Genomic DNA, 22877 nt, shown 5'->3' with positions numbered 1-22877 from the left:
TTTATAGTCTATTGAATAGCCTAACATTGCATGACCCTTCTACTGTATTAAACCACCTCTGCGCTGAAACCACCTATGCACACAATTATTACCATAAAACAATGTCTCCATACCTATACCGCTCTTTACATACCTATACTGCTCTCCATATGCGATTAACCGTCGCTCCCCCATACGCTTCTAAAGTTTGGAACATCATTGCTCTTTTAACACTGTTGTTTGGAACACGACGACTCTTTTAACACTGGTGTCCCGCTCCAGGTTATATACATTAACGTAGTTGGTAGAGATAGTTAAACGTTGTCCTTCCAATACCACTAAGTTGACAATGTGCCTCTCCTGGTTCATTACCATGGAGTTAACGTTGTCTCCATAATACGCTTGGTTCATATTAATGTTGTCCAACATTTGAAGGCATCATACCAGGTGAAGGTCATATCGAAGGTACTGGTGATATCTGAGAAAGTGGGGATGGAGGCATTGTTGGGCCAACTTTAACCTGATAACTACACTTGTTCATGTCCATTCAAGTTTATCTTTAGCCATATCCTCCATCCACTCTCTCTGAAGCTTCTGTAATAATAACACAAGTATACTTTGCAACTCAGGATGAAAGCCGGGGGTAAACAGCTTGGGAATTTCCTCTTCACTGGTGTTTGCATGAACACACCTCCAGATCAACATTCGAAGGCATACTGCAACAGGGTCTAATTCTTCCTCTGAGGAAAGCGCAAGGAGTTCTTGAATGTGGGTTTTCTCGGTTGAATCCAATCCAGGTTTGCGAGTCCGCCAGAGAGACTGTAGAATGTATTCGATTGTCTCTTGGGTTTTTTCTCTCACCAGCTTTGGCAGATGCTCAAACAAGGATTGCTCCATTACATCACTGTAATATGCTCACTTGCCTCTTGTCTGAAACATCCGGTTTATCAGTGAGACTTCATGGTTGTAGAGACTTGTATGTGAATCTTGACTCAGACGAACGGTGATGGAAGTAAAGCAAGTTACGTGGCTGGAGTGATGAATCACCCAACTAGGTGAAGGTCACAGTGTTGAAACGGATATGGGTTTGTTCACTTTGAAACGGAGGAAGCTGCAAACACAGCCATTGAGAATTTTAATGGGACGTTGTTAGAGGGCAAGCAAGTATATGTGGGAAAGTTCATTAAAAGGAATGATAGGATTGGACCTTCTACCATCAAAAATTCACCAATTTGTATGTCAAGAATCTGGAAGATGATTGCATTTGTGAATCTGGACTGAAAAGATGTTTTGTAAGTAGGCTCTAGAACTAAAAAATTTCATTTGCAAAGAAAGTAGAAGATTGGCTCTTCTTTTGCACAGTGTGAGTAGTTTGAGAAGTAAGTACATTGAAGCAGCGAGTCATTTGCTGCGTTGAAATTGGTACTGGGTTGTCTACTACAATGAATTGGTGATATTGGTATCCTGCTACTCATCTAATAGTTGCAGCTATTTATCATTTTATAGGTCAATTTGTAGTTAAAGATAACATCATTTCTATGATTATATTGGTTTGAAATGGATCGAATGGATGATGTATTGAAACTACTGAATAATTTAATACATTCCATTGTTGACGAGATGGTTAAGATCAACAAAACCTCTCTTTCCAATATTAAAATTTGTCTCCAAAATGCACAGGAGAATATTGAGTTTTTGCAGCTTGAGACAAAGCTACAACAAGAAGAGCTACAACATTGTAAGCATCATTTTGTTTAGAACATTGAGATAGACTCCCATCAACAGCAAGTCAATAATGTTGAAGTTCATTCAGATTTAGTACCCAATGAAGCAGCATAGTTACATGCAGATGCAGAAATTCAGCCTACACTTCCCAAGTCGGTCATTAGACCTTGGGAAGAACTTGTCCATAAAAATCACATAACTGGTCTTGGATACGACAAGGATGTGTTCTTTCATATTCCAGACTATTCCAAACCCATCAAATTTCAGAGTGCAGGATTTCTTCATGAGACTTCACCTTCACCTGTTCCATATTCTGCTCCTTAACATTCACAATCAAAATTTGTTAAATGCCAACATTGTGACCGAGTTGGCCATATGAAATATCATTGCTTTGATCTTTATCCATGTAAGCACTGTCATAAAACCAATCATTATTCAAACAGATGCTTCAAAAGAAAGCCTCCTGCAAGAACAAAGATTCTTCTTGGATGGATCACTTCTTGGCAATGGGCATCAATGACCAAGAAGGTATTTCAGTCATATGTCCAAACTTGTTCTAGAGTATTCAACAGTCTCGCAGTTGAGTTTTCTGCATCATCTCACCTTGTATCTGACAGGGGGGAAGTGATGGTCATCTACAAGCTTCAAAGCCACATCAAGCGAGCTTGAGCCACAACCTGTCATACCAGATTCGAAGTTGTAGCCAAAGACAAAGATGCCCTTAAGCATGCCTTCAGTTGGTGATGCCTCTTCAAAAATTTTGGTGACACTTCCTCTAGCATAAGACTTCAGCTTCTTGCCATTTTTGGAAGAGTTCCAAGAATTGCATTAAGCATTCCAGAGTTGGTGGTAATCCTTAAACCATCACAAGTTGAGACCTCCATTTTTAGGTTGAGGTTCTCCCTTTTTATGTGGGGTGAGACCTCCATTTCAAGGTTGAAGGTTTCCCTCTTCAAAACATCAGAAGTACTTCCTCTAGTAGAATACCTCAGCTTCATGCCAGATTTGGAAGAGTTCCAGGAACTACACTAAGTATTCGAGTTTTGGTGGTCATCCTCAATCCACCTCCTTTATACCAACATTTCAGAGAGCACATTCAGCCTAGTTCTACCATGCATTTTTGCACATTTTGTATTATAACTCTCTTCTTGGACTCATACATACCCCTTCAGATTAAGGGGGGGAAGTTGGACACCTAATCCTCTAAGGGTTGGTGTGGAAGCTGAACAGCCAAAGGGAGTACAAGAGACCACTTGGAATATGAATCCAAGGGTCACACCATGTACTATAAATTTATATTATTTCAATAATAGAGGTACTCTTATGCTTATCTTTCATATTATGTTCCTGCCATGTATGTGTCTAACACTCCTTAACTAAACCCTTTCAGTTTTATGTAAGGATCCAAAAACTACCATAGTTGTGCTTAACAAAAGTGAGAGAAATGTCTTAAATAAGAACTATGATCCATTGAAAATGCTCATGACACATGAACCCTCTAACAAACCCCTTTGGAAGACCTGACATTCTAGAACTATTAACCAGTTTTTGAAATGATAAGTTGAGGAAAAATAACCTTCTCTATAATCACTAATTATTTGCATAATAAAATTAGCAACAAACTAAAAGTAGCATTTTCATTGGGACAGTATATCTTCAAAACAGTAATGGCAACGTCAACCACTCAAGATATAAGACATAACAATACTTAGTATGTTAGAAACATCAAAAATATTGCAGCATATCAAAACTCTTGTCAGAATATTCAGCTCAAATTCCAGCAACAACATTCCCTGTGTTATAGCATATGGAAATCTTAGGATAATTGGTGACTCCAAGCTTATTATACAGTGGAAAAATAGAAAATATAAGATGAAAAACTCAAGACTGCTACCCAAATCATCGACAGAACTATATAGGTAAGAACTCAAATTGTATATGTTAATTTTCAATACAAATACATAAAACTGAAATCAAATTATTGATCATTATTAAAGTTTTCCAATTCCTGTAGGTACTCATCTAATATCATGAAATAAAAAATGCAGAAATCAAATGTTGGCATCACAAATACAAAATAGTGCTTTGGCATGATATATAAAATTAATTTACACCCTAAATGACAGGCTCACATCAGAAACCCAAATTCCACAGAAGCCACCAATTATGGTAGCCATTGAAAAACCCTACATCCACAGAAGCCACAAAAGCCACATAATAACCCACAGATGCATAGAAAAACCCCAAATCCCAAATATCCCATAAAACCCTTTAACTAGTGGAAAACCCCAAATTTTATCTCAACCGAAGCCACATAAGCCATAGAGGCCACCAATTTTGGCAGCCACAGGAAAAAACCCTACGTCCACAGAAGCCATTGAAAACCCCCAAATCTAAAATATCCCATAAAACCCTTTAACCAGTGGAAAACCCCCAAATTTTATCTCAACCTAAGTCATTGAAGCCACATAAACCACCAATTTTGGCAGCCATAGAAGCCACAAAAAACCCCTGCATCCACAGAAGCCACAAAATCCATGTAATAACCCACAAAATCCATAAAAACCCAAAATCCCAAATATCCCTTAAAACCCTTTAACTAAGTGGGAAACCCCCAAATTTTATCTCAACCTAAGCCACAGAAATCATCAATTTTCGTAGCCACAGAAGCCACAGAAAACCCCTGCATCCACATAAGCCACATAATAACCTACAAAAGCCACAGTAAAACTCCAAATCCCAAATATCTCATAAAACCCTTTAACTATTGGAAAACCCCCAAATTTTATCTCAACCTAAGCCACAAAACCCACCAATTGAAGCCACAGAAAAACCCTACATCTACAGAAGCCACAAAAGCCACAAAATAATCCATAGAAGCCATAGAATGGTGTGAATACCGAGAAAATTGATGTGTTCACAAACACAGTTGCAAGTATGCCTGACAGGATGAAGAATCCTACCAGAGAACAATGACACCAGCCTCCAAATGTCTGCTACAGTGAGGTGACCATTGTGTCTAGCGTTGGGTCAAACAGGGTCGAGCGAGAAAGGGAAATCAAACAAAGTTCCCACCAATTCCGAACCAGATTCGACGACATAGAAACTTGCAACAACATTATGCAACCCAAGAACCAAAACCCTCTACTGCACCCACACCCCACCTCTGTGGCCGAACAACACACCTCTACCGTTGAACAACACAACTCCAGAACCGAACAACATGTCATTACGTGCGAGAAACAGACACCAAATACACCAGAAATGAACACCTCACACACAGGAACCGACAAAGCAATACGAACAGGTTTTGGGCTTGAACAATAATGAATAGGAATGCAAACAACGGCCAGAAGTGGCCCATACAATATCCTTAAATGACACAAAGACATGGAGGTTGGCTCCACGACGCGAAGGAGACATGTGGAGGAGCGAGATGGACATGCGTTGTATAGTTTACTCGGCTAGCCAGGTGTCATTGTATGTCCATGTAAGGAGGTCATGCAACTACTGGCCTCCCTCCCCTATTTCATATCTAAAAATTAGTTGAAGAAGTTTTCCAAAATGGTTTTAAGGGATTTTAATTAAGAATCTCTAATCCACTTTATGTCGTAAAAACCACTTAAGTTGTAATGCTTTTATGGGAATGACTTTCTTAGTAAATTCAAAATATAATTACGTTGATATGCGTACGTATTTCAACCTCTCGACGTGGACTTCCAGAATTTGAATTTTTTTTGTGAATGAATGCACAAGATTAAATGTTAGCTGAATATATAACCTAATTGACAGTAGTGATTTTAGTGAGGGTTATCAAAGGGTTGTCTCTTGCCCATTACAAACACTTTAATGAATATTTTAATAAATATTTAAGTGGTTGGGTGACATGTTAGTGGTGAGGGGAATCAGTTCATTACTGACATCCTTGGCAGTTTGGTGAACTGCCAAAGCTTTGTAATTACAAAAGATACACTCATCTATAATCACAGTCACATTTCAGAATCAACTCTCCACCCGTCAAACGCTCATGAATCAAGTAGGTATCACGTTTCAAAAACAACTCTCCACTCGTCAAACGTTCATGAATATGGTAAGTAAGAAAAATTCCCAACATTTTTTAAAATGAAATCTCTAATGTTTAAGCACGGTCTATTAATTATTTCAATGTTATTCTCTTTCTTTTATTTTTATAAATATATATAATTTTATTATTTTTCATTATTTTTAATTATTTTATTTTTTTCTATTCTCTTTTATTTAAAATATATTTCACTTTAGAAAGTGTAATAATAGGGATGTGTTTATTGAAAGTCCACAAAGATCCACAAATATTACATAGTTTAGGTTAACTTCAATAAAAGAGGTTGATGTGAATATATATCAATGAGCTTCACTCTCTCCATTTTATAGCAGTCATTCATTTTGTTATATAAATAATATCAATATAATAATTATCACAATATCATTTTGTTTTTTTTTCTGAGTAAAGACTATTCTATTAAGTAAAAAGAAAAGATAAAAATATTTACAAAGAGGTAGCAACCTCTGAGGGGGCTAAAGCCAGCCCTCTGTCTGAAGAATTCCTGCCCTCGGCACTTGACTGTTTGTTTACATATATAAAAACGAGAGCCCAGGACTCAATATCCCTAGACATCACCACCAAAAAGTACAAACAAGAGGACGATAGAGCATTACAATGAAAAAAGGCTGACGAGGACATCAGCGACAGCACAAAACCGCGTAACAAAAACCACCATTTTTTCGGACCGCCATCGACCAACGAGCGGTTTCCGTAAGGACGAGCCCGATAAAGCTTCCTGTTGATGCGTGGCTTTCGCATGACGTCATCAAGTCTGACTTTTCGGGGCGTAAAGTTCCGCCAAAAAAGGCCTTCCGAAATCCTCCTCCGCCGTCCGATCTTCTCCATCAATCCTCGCCGTTGATTGATTCTGCCCGAGGTGGTAGCTCTGCATCGTCGTTATTGGCTTTGCCCGGAGAACTAACCCAATCAATCATTACATTGTCTTCAACGTCCGTAATACTGCGACCAGGAGGCATCACCGGATACAGCACAGTGCCAGAGAACTGCGCCGGTGCACAGAAAATGACCTCCTCGTGTGAAGAAGTTTGCTGAAGACCTTCATCCTCTTCATGACCTTCATCTTGCTGCATCTCTGGAAGATTGGGGTTAACCTCTACCCTGCCTCCTTGAGTGTCCTTGGAATTCTGGGAGAGATTTCGATCAATTGAATGTTCGGCAGAGCCAGGAAGGTCATCTTCTTCCTCTGAGAAGATGACCGTTATAGTGGCCGAGATAGTGGGCTTGTGAAGCTTGCTCTTGAAAGTATAGCGGGAGGTGTGGATAGAACTGGAGTGGGAAGGACCAGAGTGGTCGGAAGGTGGAGAAGCAGGTGAGACTGAAACAAGCCGGGAGCAGCGTCGAGGAGCAGGACCTCCCCTTCCTCTAACCCTCCCTCGTGTGCCTGAATTTCTTCCCCTTCAGGCCATACTAGCAAGAAACGATAAACAGATGAGGCCGACCTGTTGCAGGTTTCGGTGGAATGCTCATGGCCTCCAATTTCTTGGCACTGTGCCTGACTCCTGTGAATCAATTCGACCTGGGATATCTCTGCTAGAATGAGCCAGAGAGAGTGCCGGGCTCTGGGCAATTGATATAGATCTTGATCTCATCATCCTGATGTACTTACCGCATTTGCTGTTCACCCAATTCCTCATTAATGGGACTTGATGCTCTGACAAAAGTCGCCTACTTGCTCTACGGTGGCATCTCACTCCGGCGTCGCTCGTACTGATATCCTCCCTCGGCATACCTTGATAGCGTGCCAGCATTAATGAACCATAAGTACCCTCCTTATGCCTCTTGCACCAGCCTATCTCCTCGCCTCCTTCCATCTGCTGCATTAACTTCTCATGTTGACACCCGCATCCGGGTGTGGTTCCTGTCTTGACTGCATATCTCTTGTTAATATGGAATGGAAGGTAGAAAGTTGGTTCTCCGAGGCTATGTCTTGTAGTGATCCTACAAAGAATTCTTTCCCACTGTCCACTCCAATATTGGCAAGAAAATCTGCTAGTTTGTTCCCTTCTCTTCAGATATGCTTGAAGGAGATATCTTGGTTGTTGTTGAGCCATTGTTGAAGACGTTCCAATCTAGTGGCCATTCTCCAGCTGCTGCTGACCTTCTGTACCGAGGATCCCTGTTGAATTTTTAATGCCATGTTGATAAGAATTTGGGAGTCCCCTTCAACTATCAGAGGGAGTAACTGTTGCTCCTGTGCTAGAGTTAATCCTCTCCATAGGCTTTCCAATTCTGCTGTGTTATTGGTATTCCAACCTATCGAACCAAAGAAAGATATGAGGGGCTTACCCTGGTAATCTCTGATGACTCCGCCATATCCTGTTTGACCAGGATTTCCTTTCGACACTCCATCAAAATTAAGTTGAAACACATTGATTGGTGGCGGAGACCAGCTCGCAGAGTTCCCTTGATGATTAGATGTGTTTCCATTGGCAGAAGTTGGATCTTGTAATTTTATCTGCCAATTGTCCCATATAGCTTGTTCCTGCGGATGCGATGGGAAATCCTCCTTAGACCAGCCTTTAATAGATAAAATTTCTCTGATGTTATGGTGTATCCCATTCCATATCTGCTCCAGTGTCATTGATTGATTTTTGAAAATCCTTCTGTTTCTCTCCTTCCAAATGTTCCACATCAGTAGTCCTGGAATGATTTGCCAAAGAGTGTTTAGAACCTTGCTTTGATATGGCTCTTGGGTCCAGTTGCGGAGGGTGTCGTTGATATCCCCCATCACTCTGCGATCCCTCTGACATCGGAATATGACCTTTTCCCACAATTTCCTTCTGAGCTGACAGTTTTGCATGAGGTGTAAGACTGATTCTTCTTCCTGATTACAGTTGAGACATATAGATGGTCCATAGAAGTTCCTTTTCCTGAGGTTGTCCCATGTTAGAACTCTGTTGTGTGAAAGAAGCCACAGAAAGGTTGAAACCTTCAGCCAAATAGGAGGATTCCAAATTCTGTCCCATATTTTGTCTTTGACTACTCTGTCTTTAATGATGATTTTGTAAGCTTCCTTGGTTGTGAAGATCCCATTTTCCTCATATCCCCATCTAAGAGTATCCATACCTGCTAGCTTTAGAATTTTTCGTTTTTGAAGCTCTGAGGATAGAGAAAGTTGAATCTGCTCCGAGCTGTAAGGTAAGATATGACACGCTTCTTTCCATTCTCTATATTCTTGGGTGGTTTGTGATTTCCAGAAATAACTTACCTTGTCAAACTGGTTGATTTCTCGTTCTGCAATTCCCTGTATGCTATCTTTGAGATTTGGAAGCTGCCAAGAGTCTCCCCAAAACCGCGCTGAAAGGCCATCTTTCACTTCCCAGAAGCTATGTTTTTGAATTAAATCTCGATGTTGGATTGTTGAATTCCAGATGATCGAGCCTTTACTGACTTCTGACATTTTAATTCTCTCCTCTAAGGGCAAGTTTCTAGCATATTTCGCTGTCCATAAGATTGCCCACGGGGTGTTTGCGTTTGAGAGCCACCTCCACCAGATTTTTGCCCCCATTGTTTTGTTGCTTTGTTCAGGATCTCTTAGCCCAATCCCTCCTGCTTTTTTAGGTAAGCAGACCTTCTCCCACTTGACTAAAGCCCACTTTCTATTTAGCCCCGAGCTTCCCCATAGGAAGTTTCGTTGTAGCTGCTTGATGGCTTTGAGAACCCATTTCGGTGCTGCCAGGATGGAGAAAAGGTAGAGAGGCATAGACTGCAGAACCGCTTTAATTAGCACTGTCCTACTGGCCAGATTTAAAGCTCTGTGAGTCCAGAGGAATAGTCTGGCCTCCAATTTTTCTAAAAGGCTGGTCCAAGAAGAATGCTTGAGAGCTGAAGCAATTAGAGGAGCTCCTAAGTATTTAGAAGGAAGGGAAGCTATGGTGAAACCGAGAATGCGTGCTATAGCTCGTTGGGTAGAGGGAGGAGTGTTAATAAAGAAGATCTGAGATTTGACCTTATTGATGAGGGCTCCTGAGGCATTCGAAAAATTGTCGAGAATGGCTTTAAAAGAGCGTGCTTCTTGCACAGAGGGGTGACCAAATAACATATTATCGTCAACAAATTGTTGGTGCGAGACAACGGGGGCTTGGTGGAGGGCTAGACCTTTTAGATTTTGGGCGAGAATGGCTAATTTTATGCTGCGTCCTAGGCCTTCTGCTAAGATGACAAACAAAAAGGGCGATAATGGGTCCCCTTGTCTAATGCCCATAGAGGGACGAAAGGTGGGGGACGGAAGACCATTGATGAGAATGGAAAAGAACGAGGAAGATAGAAGATTGTTGATCCATCTGATCTAGGGGAGGGTGAAACCAAAAGCTTTGAGGATTTTTTGCAGATAATCCCAGCTAATGCTGTCAAAAGCTTTAGATAAGTCAATTTTGAGAAGCATACCTGGTTGTTTTGATTGCTTGAGGGAATGTATTATTTCATGGGTTAAAATAATCCCATCCGTGATATGTCTTCCTTCTACGTAACCAGATTGTTCTGGAGATATAATGAGAGGAAGCATGGGCTTCAGTCTCAATGCTATGACCTTGGAGACAATCTTGTATATGATGTTGCATAAAGCTATAGGTCTGTACTTATCTGGAGTATTGGATTCCTCTGCTTTTGGAATTAAGGCGATGAAAGTTGCGTTCAGGGCTGGATACATCCATCTGAGCGTGCGCGATTCTTCCACCACCTGCCAGACTTCCCATTTGATTAGTTCCCAGAAGTGCTGAAAAAAATTGGAAGTAAACCCATCTGGTCCTGGCGCTTTCCCTGCTTTGAGTTGATTCGCCGCAGTTTCAACCTCTTGGAGACTTACAGGTTTGAGAAGGAGAGTGTTGTGATCTTCGGTGATTAATCTTGGTATCTACCCGATGATTGTGTCAATGGCCTCTGTTCTATCTATGTTGGGTTCCTGATTCATCTTCTTGAAATAGTTGATAAACTCCTGTTCTATTCCTTCGTGGGTTTCAATTTTGGTTCCCTGTTCATTGTAGACATAGGAGATTTGGTTGATCATTCTTCTTTGGACTGTGGTTTTGTGAAAGAATTTCGTATTCTTTTCACCTTCCTTCAACCATCTGACTCTCGATTTCTGCTTCCAGAGAGTTTCCTCCTGGAGGTCTCTTTCGAGGATTTTATTCTCTATAATCTGCTCCTTCTGGACTAGTTCTTCAGAGCGTCCTTCAGAGATCATTTTTTGCTGAATATCTTTCATTTCTTGGGTGAGGAGTTCCTTTGATTTGAATATGTTTCCAAAAATGGATTTGTTCCAGCGCTTTATTTGCTCTTTGAGGTGCTTCAACTTCCTGTGGAATATAGACATTTTTGTCCCATCCGTTGGATTGAAATTTTGCCAAGTTGATCTGATAAATTCATGGAATTCCGGATGTGTCAACCAGAAAGCCTCAAACCGAAATGGCCGTCTTGTGCTACTGCCCGGTCGGTTCCAGAGTAGGGCTATGGGCCAATGGTCCGAACCTGAGTAAGGGAGGATGGAGGCTGTAAAGTCTCCCCCTATATGCACTGCATTGTCGGAAATCAAAAATCGATCTAGGCGCGAGGCTACTTGCATCGGTGCTGCTCTTTTGTTATTCCAAGTGTGGAGGCCGTTGTTTGTAGGAATATCTATTAACCAGTTATTTTGAATGAAATCTTTTAATATTGAGCCGTCCCTGTTTGTTCTGCATCTCCCTCCCTTCTTTTCCTCTATAGAAGCGATCATGTTAAAATCTCCGCCTGAGACCCATAGCGGATAAGTCCTTTCTGCATTAAGCTGCGTTAAGGCTTCCAGGATTTCTATCTTGTGCTGGCTTTCTTGAGGGAAGTACACATTTGTTATGTGGCCATGGATATTAGTCCCCAAAATATGAAAAATTGCCTGTATGAAGTTTTTGTTAGCATGTATATTACTTAATTGGATCTTTTGTGCATCCCAGAGCACTGCAAGTCCTCCTGAGGCTCCCTGAGCATCTACAGCTGTAACTAGCCCCCCCGACCAGGCTTTTGCTGCAACTTTTTCCAAGACTGCCAAGTTACATTTTGTCTCCTGCAAAAAAAGTATTGCTAGTTTTTCTTCCATAAGCATGTTTTTTAAAAGTCTTCCTTTCTTTGGGCTATTGAGCCCTCTTATATTCCAAGAAATCATCTTCATTGGGAAGATTTGGGGTTGTTTTTGTAGTACTTTGTTAGCTTGGCATATCTGCCTGATTCAACCAAGACTTCACCGATCTTGATGGTTCGTTCTAAAGCCGTTTTTCTTCCTCGCTTTTTGTTGTCTTTGGTGATGAATTTCCCATCCCATTGACTGCCGATTTGAACCCCTAAGGAGTATTTCTTTTGGGCTTTGTTGAGTACTTCCACTAGGTTATCCACCTGTCTATCAGTTATTTTGTCGAGATTCCCTGTTTTGCATGCTTGTTCTAGACCCAGGATATCGAGCTCGCCAATATCTATTGATTCCGTGTCCTCATCCATGATCTGAGGTTCTTGATAGCTTCCTTCTCCTTCCTTCTCTTTTCCTGTAACTGGGTCCGTATTATCTATCTCCATTTCCGGGAGGTTCCAGGTTTTTGACGCGGTCTTGGTAATATTGCCCTCTTGTTCCACCTTCTTTTCCCCTTTTTGAGATTGGGATCCTTCAGTATTGTCCTGGATAGATATTTTTCCTTTGGATGTCAAGAGATCCGGATCCTGCACCTCTTCATTTGCCAGGACTTCAAAGCTGTTGCTTGTGGAGGGCTTTGATGGGTCCTTTTGAGCTGCCTTTGTCTGGACTGCAGGTTTTTTATGTCCTCTTCTTCGATTTGTCACCTTTGTAAAACCGTCCAATGGTTGGTTTTCCTGGTCAACTTGCGCTGGAGGATTGCTGTTTAACGGGAAATCTCTATAAAGGTGCCCTAGATCATGACATTTTCTACACCTAAAGGGTACATGCTCATAATCAATTAACTGGATCCATTTTGTATCTTCATGATCGATACTTACCGTATCAGGCAGGGGTTGCTTCAGATCCATGTAGATGCAGATCCGTGCATAAGAAGTGAATCTCTGCATTTTTGTGTCTTCCGCTACCTTCACAAAGTCTCCCAATGCCTTGCCGATAGCTTTGAGCGAGTCTTCTTCCCAATACTCCCATGGCAGTCCATACAGCCTGATCCATACCGGTGCCCAGCTTAGATCTTCCTTATCCGGATTGAACCGTGCGACCCATTCTCTGAGAAATAGCCCGGCAGAGTTGAAGAAGTACGGCCCTCCCTCAAATACTTTGTTTCTGTCTTCCAAGCAGTTGAAGACTGCGGTAAAAAACCCCTTCGGCCCAAGATGCAAGGATATGTGTCCTTTTGGGTGCCATTTAGCATTTATACAGGCTCTCAAGGCTTTCTCATTTGGCCAAAAACCTATAAATTTACCTATGAGAGCGTGATCTCTCATATATTGAATTCTGGCGTTGATTCGATGACTGGGTAGCTCCACTTTTGGCCTTATCGTGGCTACTGGCTTACATGTAGATGAGCTCACTTTTGGCTTGTCTGGCTGTGCCTGTTCTGTTTGCTTCTGCTGACTATTGTCGTTATTCCTCTCAGTATGCCCCTGTTCCTTTTCTGAACCTTCGCTATGCCCTGGCTGGATGTTGTTTACTGGAGGAGGCATCCCTCCTTCCCCCTGGCGGGGGTTCATCATTGCTGTCTGCCAAAGCCTGCAGCCTGTGAGCTGCTGCGCTGCTGCTGTCAGATCTGGTGGCTTCCGTCCAAAGGTCTTGCCGTTGCAGGTCTTCGCAGAAACCCTAGCACCAGAGAACTCGTGAATTCTAACTCATTTCACAATATCATTTTTTTATTATATATCAATATTTTCATTTGATTAACTACATAAATTTAATCATATTTATTACAGGTTAATTAAAAATTTTAAAATTATAAATTTTAATAATTTAAATTTCTAATATTATAAATTGATTATAAATTTTATTCATATTCATTATATGCATATAAATCTTATAATTATAAATTTTATAGCTTAAATTTCAATTATAAATCTTAAAATTATTAATTATGTATTGACCTATATCAATCACATTAATATGTATTAATGTGCTGGTTTATGTATATTTAAGATTTGTGTAGTGAGGATAATATCCATCCCAATGATAATATAATCCCTATTATATTTAGCGAATATATTAATGTGCTGGTTTATGTATATTCAAGATTTGTGTATTTATTAATGTGCTGGTTTATGTATATTTAAGATTTGTGTAGGGAGGATAATATCCATCCCAATGATAATATAATCCCTATTGTATTTAGCGAATTTAAGGCTGTACATACGTTATAGTTTAACGAAGTCCAAAATCCTCACAGAACTCAAAGCAATGTAGCATCGTAATGAACGACACACATGTATTGCTATAGCTTCACAAGACTCCAAACACCACTTAACTAGGGATACCCAACCTTAAGATGTTGCATATTATAATCCTAATATGGCGGGTGGGGAAATCTTAAGGAGCAGTGGGCCCATGTGGGGACAATTCATTTTTCAAGTATTATTTGTCATTTCAATTAATTGAAGTTTAGACTATAATTTCTGTGAAAGGCCCATATTTGTATTAACGAGTATATCAATATCCATGTGATGAATATAATTTGATATTAAATATTAACGACTATATCAATACCCATGTGATGAATATAATTTGATATTAAATATTTATATTTGTTAAAAATTTGATCTAAAATAATAATATTAATATATTAAAATATGTATTCAATAGATATAATAATATATTAAAATACGTATTTAAACTTCTTATTTCACAAACAAATATTAAATTTATTTCCATGGTTAATACTCTCATCTTGCAAAGATTATTCCTTCAAGAACTCATGCTAAGATATGGACGACTTCCAGATCCGGAAATGGTTGGGTACTCGATGGGGTCCTCTCATTGGGTACACGCCCACCATTGTTCGTTTAATGCGTGACTGGTATAGCTTTCATTTTTTGAAGGCCAAAGACTTCAACATCATTTGGAAACTCCCATGGGTTCATGGACGAAGTTATTTGGCTCTTCACAGGTGGTACATAGGTTTCGACCCCCTCCGCAACACCCCTCAGAATAATTTCATTTGGGTCAAATTACCTGCGCTGCCTATCGAACTGTGGACAAAGGAAACACTTTCCTTCATTGGCAATGCAATCGGGAGATTTGTCTACATTGATCCTGGATGCCTAGGAGCAAAAGATAAGAGGGTTGCTTGGCTTCTGATTGAAAAGGATTACAGGGGCGGTTTTCTGGATCGCATCGACCTGATTTGGGGCAATTTAACTGCTTGTCAAAGGCTGGACTACTGGGGCGTTCCTTTTAGGTGCGCTCAGTGTCATAGAATGGGACATTTAAAGGAAAAATGTCCTCGGGTGTTTCAAGGTAAGGCTTGGAAAAAGGTCTATAAGGTGAAAAACAATGCCAATGTCACTGCTGTGTCTCCCAATTATGATAACAGTGAATTTCGAAATTTCAAAGAAATATCACCTTCTGCTGATTTTCCCTCTCAATCCTGTTATCAGATTTTCCCATCTTCTCCTAAACATATGGGGGACCTGAACCATCGCCCTTCTCTATCGCCCAGGTATCACAAATCTACCATCATTCCTATTTTGAGATCGAATTCCGTGGGGAATTTTAAAGCGGTATGTGACTTTTCTCCCCTGTATCCCCCTCCTGAACCATCTCACGATGTCCCGATTGCCTCTCTCCCTCCTTTGCCCAAAGATTGCTCCCCATCCCTAAAGGAAGGAAACATCCACTTCATCCCCTCATCTTCCCCGTCACCTTTGAGACCTGATCATTCCCCTATTGATCTTGACAATCCCCCCCCACCATACACTCCTCTCTGAATTGCTCGGTTTCCAAAGGTAAAGCCCCCATGAGCTACATATCCCCCCCTTTCTCTCCTCTTCCATCCCCTACCAACTCCATTGGCAGCGACCTGGACATGTTGCTCCAGAAGAATTCGCTCCACTTACTTCCCCTGACTATCCATAAACCCCGTAGATCTTCTTCTCCTATCATCAGTCCAAATTCTGCAAATAATATCACTGTTCGCCGGAAAAACAATAGGGGAAGTAGACATTTTAGGGGCCGCAAAGGATCTCGGAACCTGGACTTTCAAGACTCCTCCCTTATTGATATTCCCATTTCTAACTTCTCTGGAACCGGGCCTCTTAGAGCAGAATTGCTCGAGAATAGTATCAAATGATGAATATGTTATCCATCAACATAAGGGGGCTTGGAGCAAACCCCAAGTATATTGCTCTAAAAAAATTATTTTTCTCATCTTCATACAGGTTGATTTTAATTCAGGAAACAATGCATAACAGTCAGGACACTATCTCATTCTTCAGGAGAATGTTTCCATCCTGGTATATAGCAGCAATGGAGGCGTCGGGCCTCTCTGGAGGACTAGCGGTGATATGGGATCCGAGATGGATCTCTGCAAGAACATTCAGATGCCTTGGGGGAATCTTGATCACTGCTAAATTTAGAGGATGTGCTGACAGGATTCATATATTGAATGTCTATGCACCTTACAAGGACCGAGCTTCCTATTGGGAATATTTCATTGCCTCTGGTATCTTGGAGAATGAAGCGCTCCTCATCGCGGGAGATCTTAACTGCACAATGGGACCAGATGAAGTTTGGGGGAAGGGGAAAAAACTGACTCTATTGGGGAAAAAATTAAGGAAGCAATGTTGCAATACAACTATGTAGACATCTGTCCAAAATCTTTGTCCCCCACTTGGGACAACGGTCGCTCGGGTGAAGCCTATATTGCTAAAAGGCTGGACAGATTCATCATGCATGAACAACTGATGGAGAAACATGGTATCCCGAGCTCTCACACTCTCCCTATTTTTATTTCGGACCATAGGCCGGTCTCTCTACAATGGATGAGTTCAAAATCACGGAAAAGTTACCCATTCAAGTTCAACAGGTATTGGCTAGAAGAAGAAGCATTTAACAACATGGTTCGGGAATTTTGGATGGTGAACAGTTTTACAACAGAAGCCTCTCCATCGGAGTACTTGATTGGCAAAATGAGCAATCTTAAATCCAAAGTGAAAGAATGGAAAATTCAGAAAAAAAAAAAACGATCAAATTGTGTTGAACTGAAGAAGATTGAAAAAGAACTAGCTGATATAGCAGATGGTATGACTTCCCATTCCATTCCATGGAGCACTCGGGCACGAATATGGGAACTTGGAAATAAGAAACAGAGTATACTAAAGATTGAAGAGATCTCATGGCGGCTCAAAAGCCGAGCAACTTGGCTGAAGGAGGGTGATAAGAACACAAAGTTCTTTCACCGATTTGCAAGCAAAAGAAGAGTTTCAAATTCTATTTGGCAAATCAAAAATGAAGAGGGAGATCATCTGTTCTCCCAAGAAGACATATCCAAAGAAGTTGTCAATCATTTTAAAAAAGCTTATAAATGAGAGACTAACAGGGAGATAAATGATATCTTATGGGGCATAGATCCTTTTCCAAGAATGTTCAATGATGAAGATAATGAAAGAATATTTGCTGCTGTAACAGAGGAGGAATTACTCTCTGTAATGAGATCATTTAAGAAGGACAAATGTCCCAACCTAGATGGCTGGACCATAGACATTTTCATCCATTTCTTTGATATTATGAAAAAAGACATCTTAGGGATGGTGGAAGAGACCAGAATCCAAGGGAGAATACATCAAAATATTTCATCCACCTATATAGCACTGATTCCGAAAAGAAAGGACTCCTTTTCTTTTGCAGACTACAGACCGATTTCTTTATGCAATGTCATCTATAAAATCATTTCTAAAATTATAGCAGAGAGAATCTGAGGCAATTTATCAGTCCATATCTCAAAAGAACAGCATGGGTTCCTAAGTGGCAGAAACATTCTAGAAGTTGTGGCCATAGCTCAAGAAGCTTTGCATTCTATGCAAACAAAAAATATTGGGGCTGCTATTCTTAAAATTGATTTAAAAAAAGCATACGACTGCCTAGACTGGAGCTATCTCAGATGTTTACTTATCAAAATCGGGCTAAATGACCTGTGCACAAAATGGATCATGGCGTGTGTGGAAGGAGTCAATTACGCGATTCTCATTAATGGATTTCCTACAACTTTTTTTCTGGCTGAAAGGGGTCTCCGTCAGGGGTGCTCATTATCTCCAATTTTATTCATCTTGGTCATGGATACCCTTAGTCTTCACATCAAAAGAGCGGTTGCTGCCGGAAAAATTGGCCCCCTTTCCATCTCCAGAGGTAACTTTCTTACACACAACTTCTTTGTGGATGACGTTCTTCTATTTGCTAGGCTTTGCAGACATACTTGGCAGATAATGCATGAGATAATAAATTTATTTCAAAAGCCTATGTGTCAACGAAGGTAAATCCACATTTCATTATGGTAAGGTTAATGAAGAGGAGATGGAATATATCTCACGGCTATTTAACATTCAGGTTGTTTCCATAAAAGAGGGGCTAATATATTTGGGGTATCATCTTAAATCCACGGGATATAATATTTCGGACTGGTCATGGATCATTGATAGATTTTATAAGATAATATCAGGGTGGGAATTTAAATGCTTATCGCTTGCTGGCATAATGATTTTAACACGGTCGGTTCTTGCTCAAATCAGTGTATATTGGGCGCATTTGTATTACATTCCATCGGCTATAGTTAATAAATTGAACAGCTTAATGGCAACCTTCATCTGGGTGGAAACAAGGAAAAGAGAAAATTCCATCTTACTAAATTGGAAAACATCTCCCTCCCAAAAACAAGGGAGGCTGGGGCATCATGAATCTGCGCCTCTTTAGCAGGGCTCTACTGTGCAAATCATTGTGGTGGGCAGCATTTGGAAAAAGCTTCTGGAGTCAAGCTATTAAAATGAAATACCTTGGGAATAATGATATTTACTATTGGTACAAGAACAGTTTTAAATGGCCCTCTCAAGGTTCGGCGATTTGGAGAAGTTTTCAAAAGATTCTTCCTTTTTTCTGCAGGAACTTCATATGGAAATTTCAAACTGGTAACAACATCCTTATAGGTGTTGATGCCATCAAGGGAGTAGAAATGGATCCAATAATCGCCCCACAGCTTCTTTCGCTCCTCCACCGAAAAGGTTTTTTCTACTGGACACAAGTAATAGAAGGATGGAAGAATGCCATTTCACAATGGAAAACATATAGAGAACTGGGCCTAGAAGGTGAAATCGCTGCCCATGGAATAGAATTATTTGCAATATGAGGAATGCAGGTTTTTGTAAAACTGAGGACAGAGATTGCATTGAATGGCAGGCAAAGAAAGGCAGATCCCTTATATTAGTAAGAGACATATATCTCTCATTGATAGAACAACAAAGAGAAACCTCCCGGAAAATCTTTCCACACTCTCTATGGAAGAAAAGGAGCTGGCAGGGACCAGCCATATGCATGAACTGTCTTTCCAACACAGAAGATAATTTGCACATTTTTTTAAATTGCCCACAATCTCAGTGTTTGTGGATGCAATTGGCTTCATATTTTGGCTTTCTTGCAATTTCACATCCTTCCATAACATAAGCATATGAATGGTGGGGTTCACACAAATCTATCTGGCGTCCCATTCCATTAATCGTTATCTAGTTCATATGGAAGTGGAGAAACAAAAGAATCTTCCAAAACAGCAAGGAGACTTTTGGTCGTATTATGGATAAGGTTATTCCTTATTACTTCTCCATTCTTCAAATCATGCCCCAATAGAAAAATCAACAGATGGCTGCCTCTGACTACCAGCAACTGTTCTTCCCAAGGGCTCACTTTGACGGTGCGACAAAAGATGGCATTTGTGCTTGTGGTGTTTACATTGGTATTTCAAATGATCTCCAATACTTCATATACTGGAATGGTGGCAAAGGGACAAATAACAAGGCAGAGGCCATGGCCCTACATGGTCTGCTTTTATTCTGTACTTTCATGGATATTGGACCTATAAATGTATATGGTGACTCGCAAATAATCATAGAACATGTGAAAGGCAAACATGAAATACAAAATGACAGCCTTACAGGATGGCTAGACAGGATTGCATCTCTATGGAAGCCTGTGACTTTCCCTATCTCACATATAAAGCACAATCAAAATGAGCAAGCGGATGTACTTTCAAAGAAAGGAATGCATACTCCATACAGTAACTATTAAAAAGCTTCTGGAGTCAAGCTATTAAAATGAAATACCTTGGGAATAATGATATTTACTATTGGTACAAGAACAGTTTTAAATGGCCCTCTCAAGGTTCGGCGATTTGGAGAAGTTTTCAAAAGATTCTTCCTTTTTTCTGCAGGAACTTCATATGGAAATTTCAAACTGGTAACAACATCCTTATAGGTGTTGATGCCATCAAGGGAGTAGAAATGGATCCAATAATCGCCCCACAGCTTCTTTCGCTCCTCCACCGAAAAGGTTTTTTCTACTGGACACAAGTAATAGAAGGATGGAAGAATGCCATTTCACAATGGAAAACATATAGAGAACTAGGCCTAGAAGGTGAAATCGCTGCCCATGGAATAGAATTATTTGCAATATGAGGAATGCAGGTTTTTGTAAAACTGAGGACAGAGATTGCATTGAATGGCAGGCAAAGAAAGGCAGGTCCCTTATATTAGTAAGAGACATATATCTCTCATTGATAGAACAACAAAGAGAAACCTCCCGGAAAATCTTTCCACACTCTCTATGGAAGAAAAGGAGCTGGCAGGGACCAGCCATATGCATGAACTGTCTTTCCAACACAGAAGATAATTTTCACATTTTTTTAAATTGCCCACAATCTCAGTGTTTGTGGATGCAATTGGCTTCATATTTTGGCTTTCTTGCAATTTCACATCCTTCCATAACATAAGCATATGAATGGTGGGGTTCACACAAATCTATCTGGCGTCCCATTCCATTAATCGTTATCTAGTTCATATGGAAGTGGAGAAACAAAAGAATCTTCCAAAACAGCAAGGAGACTTTTGGTCGTATTATGGATAAGGTTATTCCTTATTACTTCTCCATTCTTCAAATCATGCCCCAATAGAAAAATCAACAGATGGCTGCCTCTGACTACCAGCAACTGTTCTTCCCAAGGGCTCACTTTGACGGTGCGACAAAAGATGGCATTTGTGCTTGTGGTGTTTACATTGGTATTTCAAATGATCTCCAATACTTCATATACTGGAATGGTGGCAAAGGGACAAATAACAAGGCAGAGGCCATGGCCCTGCATGGTCTGCTTTTATTCTGTACTTTCATGGATATTGGACCTATAAATGTATATGGTGACTCGCAAATAATCATAGAACATGTGAAAGGCAAACATGAAATACAAAATGACAGCCTTACAGGATGGCTAGACAGGATTGCATCTCTATGGAAGCCTGTGACTTTCCCTATCTCACATATAAAGTACAATCAAAATGAGCAAGCGGATGTACTTTCAAAGAAAGGAATGCATACTCCATACAATAACTATTAAAAAGCTTCTGGAGTCAAGCTATTAAAATGAAATACCTTGGGAATAATGATATTTACTATTGGTACAAGCACAGTTTTAAATGGCCCTCTCAAGGTTCGGCGATTTGGAGAAGTTTTCAAAAGATTCTTCCTTTTTTCTGCAGGAACTTCATATGGAAATTTCAAACTGGTAACAACATCCTTATAGGTGTTGATGCCATCAAGGGAGTAGAAATGGATCCAATAATCGCCCCACAGCTTCTTTCGCTCCTCCACCGAAAAGGTTTTTTCTACTGGACACAAGTAATAGAAGGATGGAAGAATGCCATTTCACAATGGAAAACATATAGAGAACTGGGCCTAGAAGGTGAAATCGCTGCCCATGGAATAGAATTATTTGCAATATGAGGAATGCAGGTTTTTGTAAAACTGAGGACAGAGATTGCATTGAATGGCAGGCAAAGAAAGGCAGGTCCCTTATATTAGTAAGAGACATATATCTCTCATTGATAGAACAACAAAGAGAAACCTCCCGGAAAATCTTTCCACACTCTCTATGGAAGAAAAGGAGCTGGCAGGGACCAGCCATATGCATGAACTGTCTTTCCAACACAGAAGATAATTTTCACATTTTTTTAAATTGCCCACAATATCAGTGTTTGTGGATGCAATTGGCTTCATATTTTGGCTTTCCTGCAATTTCACATCCTTCCATAACATAAGCATATGAATGGTGGGGTTCACAAAAATCTATCTGGCGTCCCATTCCATTAATCGTTATCTGGTTCATATGGAAGTGGAGAAACAAAAGAATCTTCCAAAACAGCAAGGAGACTTTTGGTCGTATTATGGATAAGGTTATTCCTTATTACTTCTCCATTCTTCAAATCATGCCCCAATAGAAAAATCAACAGATGGCTGCCTCTGACTACCAGCAACTCTTCTTCCCAAGGGCTCACTTTGACGGTGCGACAAAAGATGGCATTTGTGCTTGTGGTGTTTACATTGGTATTTCAAATGATCTCCAATACTTCATATACTGGAATGGTGGCAAAGGGACAAATAACAAGGCAGAGGCCATGGCCCTGCATGGTCTGCTTTTATTCTGTACTTTCATGGATATTGGACCTATAAATGTATATGGTGACTCGCAAATAATCATAGAACATGTGAAAGGCAAACATGAAATACAAAATGACAGCCTTACAGGATGGCTAGACAGGATTGCATCTCTATGGAAGCCTGCGACTTTCCCTATCTCACATATAAAGCGCAATCAAAATGAGCAAGCGGATGTGCTTTCAAAGAAAGGAATGCATACTCCATACAGTAAGTGACACCTGAGCATCTCTATGGACCCCTGTACATATGTTATACAACCATTCTCTTTGCCCGACATATAAAGTCAACAATATTAGGTATGCTATAAGCTCCCTATTTTCTGGATAATTATCTCAAATCTACAGGTATTCTACATATACCAGATAGTTTTTTAAATTAGCTATGATGATATGAATATATGATGTCCAAAATTTTTTTATATGTATAAAT

The 22877-nt window shown here is 40.2% G+C and overlaps 4 protein-coding genes across 4 annotated transcripts; 3 read left to right on the top strand and 1 right to left on the bottom strand.

Moving 5' to 3' along the window:
* Positions 1–516: 516 nt before the first annotated feature.
* On the bottom strand, positions 517–876 carry LOC149210623 (uncharacterized). Its single transcript, XM_089399026.1, has one exon. The coding sequence runs from the start codon at positions 874–876 to the stop codon at positions 517–519; it is 360 nt and encodes a 119-aa protein (XP_089255152.1).
* An 18728-nt stretch (positions 877–19604) lies between these two features.
* Positions 19605–20030, top strand: LOC149210622 (uncharacterized). Its single transcript, XM_089399025.1, has one exon. It carries the CDS (start codon positions 19605–19607, stop codon positions 20028–20030), a length of 426 nt encoding a protein of 141 aa, XP_089255151.1.
* An 892-nt stretch (positions 20031–20922) lies between these two features.
* On the top strand, positions 20923–21348 carry LOC149210621 (uncharacterized). Its single transcript, XM_089399024.1, has one exon. The coding sequence runs from the start codon at positions 20923–20925 to the stop codon at positions 21346–21348; it is 426 nt and encodes a 141-aa protein (XP_089255150.1).
* An 892-nt stretch (positions 21349–22240) lies between these two features.
* Positions 22241–22663, top strand: LOC149210620 (uncharacterized). Its single transcript, XM_089399023.1, has one exon. It carries the CDS (start codon positions 22241–22243, stop codon positions 22661–22663), a length of 423 nt encoding a protein of 140 aa, XP_089255149.1.
* Positions 22664–22877: the final 214 nt, after the last annotated feature.

Source organism: Pinus tabuliformis, chromosome 1_2 (assembly GCF_031772625.1).
Source record: "Pinus tabuliformis cultivar Carrire ecotype Pingquan chromosome 1_2, CPIR1, whole genome shotgun sequence".
Classification (NCBI taxonomy): Eukaryota; Viridiplantae; Streptophyta; class Pinopsida; order Pinales; family Pinaceae; genus Pinus; species Pinus tabuliformis.
Note: the sequence above shows the minus strand (reverse complement) of the source record. Positions and strands in the feature narration are given on the sequence as shown.